We start from the raw sequence: 10,757 nt of genomic DNA, 5'->3' as shown, positions 1-10,757 counted from the left end.
CTTTATCACTACCCGAAGGAGTCTCAAAGTGGCTAACATTCTCCTTTCCCTTCCTCCCCCACAACAAACACTCTGTGAGGTGAGTGAGGCTGAGAGACTTCCGAGAAGTGTGACTAGCCCAAGGTCACCCAGCAGCTGCATGTGGAGGAGCAAGGAAGCAAACCCGGTTCCCCAGATTACGAGTCCACCGCTCTTAACCACTACACCACACTGGCTCTCATCAGATTTGTGTAGGGCTGGCTCAGTTTTTTCTTCTCCCCAAAATATCCCACAAGGCAGCAGAGGTTTAGGATCAGAGTTTTCCTTCTCCTAGATGGGTTCCCTTCCCAGGTGGACGAGTCCCATCTGCCCATCACGTCCCTCTACTGCACCTGCAGACACTGTCTTCTTGACCCTTGGACCTACTATTGGTCTTGTCCACTCAACCCACCAGAGCCTTCTTCACATGCAGGAGAAGTCCCTAACTGACTGAGAGTTTGAGACCCATCAGCTTCCCTCACCTGGTTTGGTTGGCCAGCCAGAGCCATTTCCTGGGGTGTGGCTGCATCCTGACAGCTTCCAGGAGCCACAGGTGAGCAGCAAGTGCAGGATGGGGACCAAAGGTGGACAAACTACTCCAGGAGGAGCATGACATGTCCCATACATAGGAGCCAACTCCTAGGGGCCAAGGTCCCTTTGGCATCTCATAAAATATTTGAGCCCCCCTCCCCCAGTTGATGGGCATTGCCATTCAAATGTGTGTGTGTGTGTCACATTATGTGGTTGATTATGAAGGGCGGAGCTTACCTGCCCACCTGCCTGCCTGCCCGCCCATATTTTATTCAAGTTGGCACCCCCTGGTCCAATAAAATTACCCATTTAATACAAAAAGGAGGGGTTACTGGAGCTAAGAAACAAAAGCACTTGCACAAAACGAGTGATGGGATAGATGATGGGTGGGGTGAGGAGGTGTCTCAAGCAAACACCTCAGCCAGTGTGGTGTAGTGGTTAAGAGCGGTTGTCACGTAATCTGGGGAACCGGGTTCGCGTCTCCGCTCCTCCACATGCAGCTGCTGGGTGACCTTGGGCCAGTCACACTTCTTGAAGTCTCTCAGCCCCACTCACCTCACAGAGTATTTGTTGTGGGGGAGGAAGGGAAAGGAGAATGTTAGCCGCTTTGAGACTCCTGAAGGGGAGTGAAAGGCGGGATATCAAATCCAAACTTTTCTTCTTCTTCAGCCACATTAGCTCTCAACAACCTACCCCCTTGGGCCACTGAACTGGCTAACAAAAATAAACAGCGCAGATTCCCTCACCTATCATCGCCACAGGTGCCAACTCCCTGGGGCCCTGGGTGCCTGATCATCCACAAAATTCCCCATGAAGGGGCTGGGCACCCACAAAGTTCCGTGCCAGCCAGGGCCAGGCACACATTGCATGGCACCCATGTCTCTGGGCACCCCCGGTCATGGGGCCAAGATCAGATCAGATCAGAAGAATCTTTATCTGCATCAGCCATAGCAATAAAATAAAACAAGATGTACTGAAGACAGAAGGGACAGAAGGGACGCGGGCGGCACTGTGGGTTAAACCACAGAGCCTAGGACTTGCCGATCAGAAGGTCGGCGGTTCGAATCCCTGCGACGGGGTGAGCTCCCATTACTCGGTCCCTGCTCCTGCCAACCTAGCAGTTCGAAAGCACGTCAAAAGTGCAAGTAGATAAATAGGTACTGCTATGGTGGGAAGGTAACCGGTGTTTCCGTGCACTGCTCTGGTTCGCCAGAAGCGGCTTAGTCATGCTGGACACATGACCCGGAAGCTGTACGCCGGCTCCCTCGGCCAATAAAGCGAGATGAGCGCCGCAACCCCAGAGTTGGCCACGACTGGACCTAACGGTCAGGGGTCCCTTTACCTTTACTGAAGACAGAGTTAAATGTACAAAATACATTTCGGAGGTTTACATCAATAATCAAATAGTAGATCTTATTCTAATTGCCCCCGCTAAAAACTTGGCAGTTTTTTGCTGTCGCCTGACGCCGGGCCAAGCTGGCTGGCACTCCTGCCTATCACAGTACCTCCATGCTTCACCTGTTGAACTGCTTTCTTTCCTGCTGTCAAAAACTACCCAGCTCAGTCCTTCAAGTAAGAAAAGTGGCGTTGCTAAGGGAGTTGGGGGGGGGGGAAACAAACAAACCCCACTCAACAGAGGAGGACTGCATGTGCGTAAAGTATACCCAATTTTGCCCAAGCAAGCGAGCAAGTCACTCTTTCAGCTCTTACCTTCACTCGCCCTTCGGCAGAAGCAGCTGCGCCTGCAAAGGGCCCGATCCGCTTCCTGATCAAACGGCCGCAAATGTTATGGAGCAAGGATCGAGCCAGCGAGCAGCGGCTGTTTCCTGGTCGGCTGGGGCGGGGCGGTGCCAGGCGGTCCCGGCATGGCAAGCCGCGAAGGAGCGGAAAGGAAGACAACAATGCATTCCGCCGCTGCGCGCTTGGCGGGGGAAGCGCGTCTTTCTCCAAGAAATATTGCACGTTCTTGCCCGAGGCGAGGGCGATTTTTTCCCCCTGGAGAGCTCAAAAGTTTGCGGCTTATTTTGCGACGCTTTAAGCTGGTCCTAATAATACCTGGCTGTAGATTTCCTATCCACCCCCAATAAACCAACCCAGTTGCCTGCGCCTATTTTATTTTATTTTTACTTATAGGGAAAGGATATCTTTACAGAATGCGCAACGGCATGCCAATAACATGTCATGCGCATAGCTGTCAACTTTTCCCTTTTCTTGCGAGGAATCCTATTCGGAATAAGGGAATTTCCCTTTTTAAAAAAGGGAAACCTTGACAGCTATGGTCATGCGAGATCAAATGCTGCGCAAAGCCCGTCTCTTTCCCGTACAGCTGCTAGAAGTCGCTGCGCTGGGCAACTTGAATGCACGCACTCGCCTTTTTGCAAGCCCGCGCAGATTTAATGGGTTTGCAGCCTTGATTCCCGCGATGTCGCCCGGTACCAGCGAATGCCCGCAGATGCCTGATCGGAAGTGCTTTGAGGTTTACAGCAAGTTGCATAGGACTGGCGCAAACTCCTGCAAGATAAAGACCCGAGCGCACCTGAGCGATAAATCATCGCGAGCTAGATCATCGTATGCCCTTGAACTTGGAAGCTCAGATTCACGCGCCATTTATTTATTATTCTTGCAAGAGCAAAAAACGAAGGACATGCTCGTTTCTTTCAGCAACTTAGCTAGCACAACCAAAAGCTGCGTCTAATTATCCGTTCTTTAATACTGGCAAACTATCCAGCGCTGTTATTATATAAAGCGTTATTAGCTGAGTTATTGATTTCAGGATTCCACTTTCTTTCTCACGATGCCCTTTAAAAAAAGAACAACAAACCACTCTTAATACCCTAAGCAGTTTCTCTTCAATGAAAAGAACCCACTCCCGGGCACTAAAGGCTGCTGAAAGGGCAAACAAGTCACTGAAGTCTCAGACTCTGGACTGATCCTTAAGGAACCACCACGCTCCCTTTAAATATAATGGCCAGGATGAGATTTCTACCGCTGGCATAGCAGCGCTGCCCTCACTTGGTTCGGCTTCAGAATGCCTCCGAGCATGCGCAGAGCCGCCCTCTTCCGGTTCGGCTTCGCGATCTCCACTGAGCATGCTCGACCCCTGGCTCTGCCCGCACAGTGGCTTGACTATGGCAGGCGCGCTGCGTCTCCGGCGAAGTTGCACGCGGGCAGTTGGGAGCCGCTGGTTGTAAGGTGAGCGCGCGGTGCCACCTGCACCCCAGGGGTTGGGGGTGCCCTCTCCTCTCCCACAGCTGAGGGGTCTGGTTTTTGCGAATTATCACCTTACAAGCAGGTGAAGGGCGGAATGACGGGGCCCTTGGTTGCAAAATATCCCTCCATCGCCCCCCATTTTATTTTATTTTCTTAAACAGAACAATCTTTGGATGTGCTTAAAACTAGCTAGCTCTCCATCATGGTACAGTTCTACCGTGTTTCAAGACGGGTGTTTACTGTAGGATCTGTACTCCTCGTGCATGCAAGTCTTCTGCCACCGATCTGTTTGTTACAACAACCATACAGTGTCGGTTTTAAAAGGTAAAGGGACCCCTGACCATTAGGTCCAGTCGTGACTGATTCTGGGGTTGCGGCGCTCATCTCGCTTTATTGGCCGAGGGAGCCGGCGTACGGCTTCCGGGTCATGTGGCCAGCATGACTAAGCCGCTTCTGGCGAACCAGAGCAGTGCACAGAAACGCCGTTACCTTCCCACCAGAGTGGTACCTATTTATCTACTTGCACTTGACGTGCTTTCGAACTGTTAAGTTGGCAGGAGCAGGGACCGAGTAACGGGAGCTCACCCCATCATGGGGATTCGAACCGCCGACCTTCTGATCGGCAAGTCCTAGGCTCTGTGGTTTAACACACAGCGCCACCCACGTCCCTGTGTTGGATTTACGTATAAGCTATAAGGGCCCGACTCTCATGGGGGCCCCCAAAAAAATTAAAGGGGTAAAAAACTGGATGTACATTTCCAAAATATAAGATAAAAAACAAATAAAATAAAACCTACATACAGCAACAGTGTTTTGTGTTGTGTAGGCTCCTATAATGTAAGTAATGGGCCCTGCCTGCTAGCCTGCTCCCTCAAATGTCACTATTAATATACTTCTTCTTAATTGTATTTCAGTTCAACATTTACTTTGATAAAATACATATTTTGTTATGTGCAAATGGCTTTAGATGCCTATTAGGTCCATAAATGACCATATAGCATATATTCAACACAAAAAACAGTGACAATTTGTTGTTGACAAAGGATAGCTGGACATATAAAGGGCCCCATTACCTTCAGTAGCTTAGGGCCTCATCAAACCTAAATCCGGCCCTGGTTACAACCATATAAAGCCCCCTGTCTGGAAGCACTTCCAATTTTAGTTTCCTGACACTGTTTCAAATATTTGTGTTCAAGAATTAACATTTTTCAATGCATGCTTCTCTCTTCTTTTTTATTTAGGTGCAGTCCGTTACTTTGAGTTGGTCTTTAGGGCGAGAGGAGCAATTCCTTTTTACCCCTTTTCAGTTGTATGCACTGAAGACAGCATGAGAAATCTAAAATTGCTGAGAACTTGGGAATGCCAGCCAGTCCGGACTGTTGGAACTCCTCAAGGCTTCTGTCTCCATACAGACAAGGGGACGTTATTAGTCAGTACAGAGTATGGAATTGTGGAGGTGGATCCTACCACACAAGAGGTGAGATAGCACATGTCAGTTTTGGTTTTTGCATTCTAAGAGCTGCCTGCCTAGCAACAGTCCATTGCCGACTACTTTTGCCGCTTCTCCATAGTGAGCCCTTGGCTTTTCATAGGGTGAGGCCTAATGATGTGAATATTTGGGCATAAAATACTTTCAGTCAAAGGAAGGAATTGAACCTAAGCATGCTTTCAACAATGTATTTTATTCACTACTCCATACAGAGATAATTTCTGGTGTTAAAAAATTAGATTCTTGAGTTAAGTTTGCAAGCCAGAAAGCATGTGGATAATTTTTATTAAAGACGTTCAAATTGTGTGTGTGTGTGTGTGTGTGTATTTGCAGAAGAGTGTAGATAAACACTAAAATGTTCAAGGCGGCAGTCTTTCGATTTTCTGCTCCCAGGAAATCCTTGCCATGTTGGTGTGTCTGCTGAAGAATCATTTCTGTGCCTCTGCTACAGAACCTCTGCATATTGCAAAGGATTCTGGGATATATTCTAGAACATACTTCCAGGTCTTGCTGGTTGTTGCTGACCAGGCTTGTTAGGTTTTGCTGTGTTCATGAACCAAAAGTGCACCAGAATTTGCTCACTGTACTCCCATGACTGCACTTTGAAGGGAATGTTCAGTTATAGTATGTTTCACTAAATTTTCTATGCTATTACTGATCTCCTCAGTAAGGAACCCCTGACAGATTTCCAAAGGACTTCACGATTCCTAAGAAAACAAGTTTGCAAACCACTGCTTTCTGTGATGATGATGATGATGGTGATGTGTAGTGTACCCATCAACCTCAAGGTGTACGGGGTAATATACATCTCATCAAGTACAACAGAATTTAAATTCATCACAGCAATTAATATAAAAATAATTAACCCATCAACACCAGCATCTCAAAGCAATCAGTAAAGAGGCATTCTATAATTTCCCAGTGTGTTGGATGCTAAGCCATTGCATAGAATCCTAGTAAAAGGGTAATCAAAATATATCCACATATTTTTGTAGATTATGTGTATGCCAGATGAACATGCATTTTTGCTAGGATGATTCCAGCAGTTTGCAGCAGCACCAGCAAATAACTGCAGTTTAACGCACATGTTGGTAGTGGTCTTCCGCTAAGAGCCAACTCGCATGATCAAATCAACGTGTTTGCATTATAGCGGGTCCTTGTCTCTGTTTTAAAGGTCACAAATGAAGTTTCTTTGTTAGCTGAGGGTTTTCTGCCAGAAGATGGAAGCGGGTTCATTGTGGGCATTGAGGATTTGCCTGATCAGGAATTTGTCTGTGTGGCTACTGCGACTGGAGACGTCATACTGTGCAATCTGAACACAAACCAGGTATGACAGATAGCTGTTTATTTCCGTGACATCTGATGGGAGGGCATTCCACAGGGTTGGTGCCACTACCAAGAAGGCCCTCTGCCTGGTTCCCTGTAACTTCGCTTCTTGCAGTGAGGGAATCGCCAGAAGGCCCTCGGAGTTGGACCTCAGTGTCCGGGCTGAACAATGGGGGTGGAGACGCTCTTTCAGGTATACTGGGCCGAGGCCGTTTAGGGCTTTAAAGGTCAGCACCAACACTTTGAATTGTGCTCGGAAACGTACTGGGAGCCAATGTAGATCTTTCAGAACCAGTTTTATATGGTCTCGGCGGCCACTCCCAGTCACCAGTCTAGCTGCCACATCTAGAGCACTTCCACCTCCTTCCCAAAGCTGGGAAAGCACTAACTAGGGTTTCGGAAAGTTAAAAGGAATAACTAGAATCCTGTCAGAGCCCTCACACCACCTTCCCAAAGCACAGCGCCTTGTTTACCGACTTTGGGAAGGCAGCGCAAGGGTTGTGGAAGCGTCAAATGTTGCTGAAGGCCACAAAAAAGCCCTCAAGCGACATATGTGGCCCTTGGGCCACCTGTTGGACCACTTTGATCTATGGGAAGCCTCTAAACAGGACTTGAATGCAGTGGTTAAGAATGGTAGACTTGTAATCTGGGGAACCGGGTTCGCTTCCCCGCTCCTCCACATGCAGCTGCTGGGTGACCTTGGGCTAGTCACATTTCTCTGAAGTCTCTCAGCCCCACTCACCTCACAGAGTGTTTGTTGTGGGGGAGAGGAGATTGTTAGCCGCTTTGAGACTCCTTCGGGTAGTGATAAAGCGGGATATCAAATCCAAATTCTTCTTCTTCTTCTTCTACTTGTAGTTCCCTGCAGCTGACATTCAGAGGCATGCTTCCTCTGTAATCGGAGGGAGTACATCGCAACCTCGGCTAGTACCCTTTAATGGCTTTATCCTCCATTTGACACTGTCAAATTCCTTGTGAGGTTGTGTCAAGCTGCTGTTAAAAGGCACAGGAGCAGCAGCATGAGTTAACAGTCTTCAATCTTTTTGCAGTTGGAGTGTGTCGGGAGTGTGGACAGCGGTCTAACTGTGATGAGCTGGAGTCCTGACCAAGAGCTCGTTCTCCTTGCCACAGGTGTGGAGCAACGTTCCAAAGCCAATCCTTTCAGCCTCGTTCCTTACCTTTTGGTCCATTGGAGATGATATAACGCTGACCCATTGCAAAACCGTAATAGGCCTTGGGAACTGTGCGCTTTCCGGGTTAGTGTTACAGGTTCACCAGTGCTGGCTGTGAATCCGATTCTCTTCTTTACTGAACCAACTTCCAAGCTTGGCTTCAGGCCTTGGTTTGACAAGAAAACCGGCTTAGTTAGCATTTAACAGTTGTCAGCATCAGTGCACCTGTAACACTAAATCAGTATGATTTAGGGTGGGGGGAATTACTTCTGATGAGAGCAAGAGGAATGGGGAGCACATACCTGTTTCTGAACCACTTGGCAGACCAAGCTTTTCTTTGAACCAGCATCAGATCTGCACAAAGTCTCTGTGTCTGTGAGATCCAGAAGGTCCTACTGAAAGCAGTCACTTTTTACGTTTAATGGCAATACAGAAGTAATAACTATTAAGTTAATATTCTGCTACTGTTTTGTCAGCTGTTCTTCGAGTTTAAATGTCTTTGTCATGTGCTAACTGAATACAGTGGTACCTCAGGCTACATACGCTTCAGGTTACATACACTTCAGGTTACAGACTCCACTAACCCAGAAATATTACCTCAGGTTAAGAACTTTGCTTCAGGATGAGAACAGAAATCGTGCTCTGGCAGTGTGGCGGCAGCAGGAGGCCCCATTAGCTAAAGTGGTGCTTCAGGTTAAGAACAATTTCAGGTTAAGAACAGACCTTCGGAATGAATTAAGAATGTAACCAGAGGCACCACTGTATTATTTTTTAGAAGACTTTAAAATATTGGGAATCACATGTTTGTTTATCTAGTTCACTTACAAATCGCTTCATATGAGGCATCCCAAAACGATTCGAAGTTTAATCACATATATAAAACAGTTACGTATATAAAAACAGTTAAAACTGCATATATTGAAACATTTAAAAACCAAACAGAAAAACACATACCAGTACATAAAATCAAGTCAAATCCAATACAGTTATCAACTGGGTTTAAGCTTTTAGAAAGCTTGTTGAAAGACATCATTGTAGCCTAAATCTCTTGTTTTATTTATACAATTTATGTTGCATTTAATGTGGTAGAATGTCTAGGTAGGTTGCATGAAATGTACCAAATCCAAATAATAAAGAAACACTGGGGCGGAAGCAGTATTAGACAATGTCATGTAAGAGTACATCCATATTTGTTAAATATCAAGTAAGAACTGGAGAAGCCTATGTAATGCTAATGATATAAGTAAAACAGTGGTCTAGGAAAAGAGAATGTAGTGCTGTCCCAACAGCCGCAGAAGAAGGGTTGGAATTCTGTGGTGTGATAAGTAAGCTATATTAGTTCATCTTGGCAGAATCTTGATTTTAAAGTCCATTGCTGTTCACTCTATGACACAGGTCAGCAGACTCTCATCCTGATGACGAGGGACTTTGAACCTATTACAGAAAGTCAAATCCACCAAGATGACTTTGGAGAAGGTGAGTTGGTGCTGCAGATACGGGATGCTCAAAAATTGCACGGCGGCAGTTTTAAAAATTGAACGAAATGCATAGGCAGAACCAAATGAAAACTGAAATTACCGCAGCAGACAACTGGATCCAGCTGCTCATTTTGACTGTTACAAGGTTGGAAGGGACTTGAGAAGACACCTAGTTCAAGCTCCTGTTCAGTGCAGACTCTACAATGCAGGATGCAGGGAACTTCAGGCCTGGGGGCCACATGTGGCCCTCCAGATAACTATTTAGCCTTCAGTAGCCCTGCTCCAGGGACACGGGTGGCGCTGTGGGTTAAACCACAGAGCCTAGGACTTGCCGATCAGAAGGTTGGCGGTTCGAATCCCTACAACGGGGTGAGCTCCCGTTGCTCGGTCCCTGCTTCTGCCAGCCTAGCAGTTCAAAAGCACGCCAGTTCAAGTAGATAAATAGGTACCGCTCCAGCAGGAAGGTAAACAGTGTTTCTGTGTGCTGCTCTGGTTCTCCAGAAGTGGCTTAGTCATGCTGGCCACATGACCCGGAAGCTGTACGCCAGCTCCCTCGGCCAATTAAGTGAGATGAGTGCCACAACCCCAGAGTTGGACACGACTGGACCTAATGGTCAGGGGTCCCTTTACCTTTACCTAGCCCTGCTCCATGTCCTTTTTGTGTGTTTATCTTTGCCTGGCTGGAATGTGTCCCTGAAATGTGACAGACGCTTTTAGCTTATCTGTGGATGGAGAGGTATAGCCCCCTGTAAGAATAATAGAAAGAGATACCATGTTTTTGTCTGAATCAAGACTTCATAAACTCTTAAGGTCTACTGCTGGTCTCCAACAATGAAGTTGATATCAGATGGTTGGCACGGTGACTTGTAAAGCTTGCAAACGATTTTGAGAACGAGAATGAAGTCTTGTGAAGCTTGACGGGGTGGGCAATACATTTTTGTCTGATTGTTGAAAGTGTCACACCACAAATGCTGCTAATTTGTTAACTTCTAGGAAAGTTTATTACTGTTGGTTGGGGTAAAAAGGAAACTCAGTTTCATGGATCAGAAGGCAAGAAGGCAGCTCGCACCAAGCCAGTGGTACTGTATTCATTATAAATATTGGTTATGTGTGTACACAAGTAAGTATAAAATGTATACAATGGCAAAATGATGGATGTAAGAAAGGCACACACCCCTATTTGAATGAATTGTTCTTCTTGGAATACCTGCATTAAATACGATCACAGAGCTAGTGTGGTGTAGTGGTTAGAGTGTTGGATTGAGGCGATCCAGTTTGAAATGTCCACTCGTTCGTGAAGGTCCCTAAGCCTATTCACACACTGAATTGAAATATAAGGCCCAGTTTGCACATCCCATAGTTGTTTACTCTGAACGTGAGGATCGCTCTCACATTGCCATGCTCCTAGCATAGGATGGAACGACAAATCACAGTTCCTAAATTAGTGATATGTTCATAGTGGGGATTTTGGTTTGTTTTGTTCCAATAAGCCATGATTTCTTAGCAAAGAATGGTTTCATATCATATATTGTG

At 46.6% G+C, this 10,757-nt stretch overlaps 1 protein-coding gene across 2 annotated transcripts in view; it reads left to right on the top strand.

Moving 5' to 3' along the window:
* The first annotated feature begins 3,630 nt into the window (after positions 1-3,630).
* ELP1 (elongator acetyltransferase complex subunit 1) overlaps positions 3,631-10,757 on the top strand; it is a 48,795-nt gene continuing 41,668 nt past the window's right edge. For both annotated transcript variants that reach the window (XR_013391169.1, XM_028712194.2), the window contains exons 1-6: positions 3,631-3,741; positions 5,001-5,236; positions 6,423-6,575; positions 7,624-7,705; positions 9,142-9,222; positions 10,218-10,303. Coding sequence is in view for 1 of the 2 variants with exons in the window: in XM_028712194.2 (XP_028568027.2) it covers positions 5,087-5,236; positions 6,423-6,575; positions 7,624-7,705; positions 9,142-9,222; positions 10,218-10,303 (552 nt within the window). In the remaining variant the exon portion in view is untranslated. The remainder of the gene's footprint in view (positions 3,742-5,000; positions 5,237-6,422; positions 6,576-7,623; positions 7,706-9,141; positions 9,223-10,217; positions 10,304-10,757) is intronic.

The sequence above is a fragment of the Podarcis muralis genome, chromosome 17, assembly GCF_964188315.1.
Source record: "Podarcis muralis chromosome 17, rPodMur119.hap1.1, whole genome shotgun sequence".
Classification (NCBI taxonomy): domain Eukaryota; kingdom Metazoa; phylum Chordata; class Lepidosauria; order Squamata; family Lacertidae; genus Podarcis; species Podarcis muralis.
Note: the sequence above shows the minus strand (reverse complement) of the source record. Positions and strands in the feature narration are given on the sequence as shown.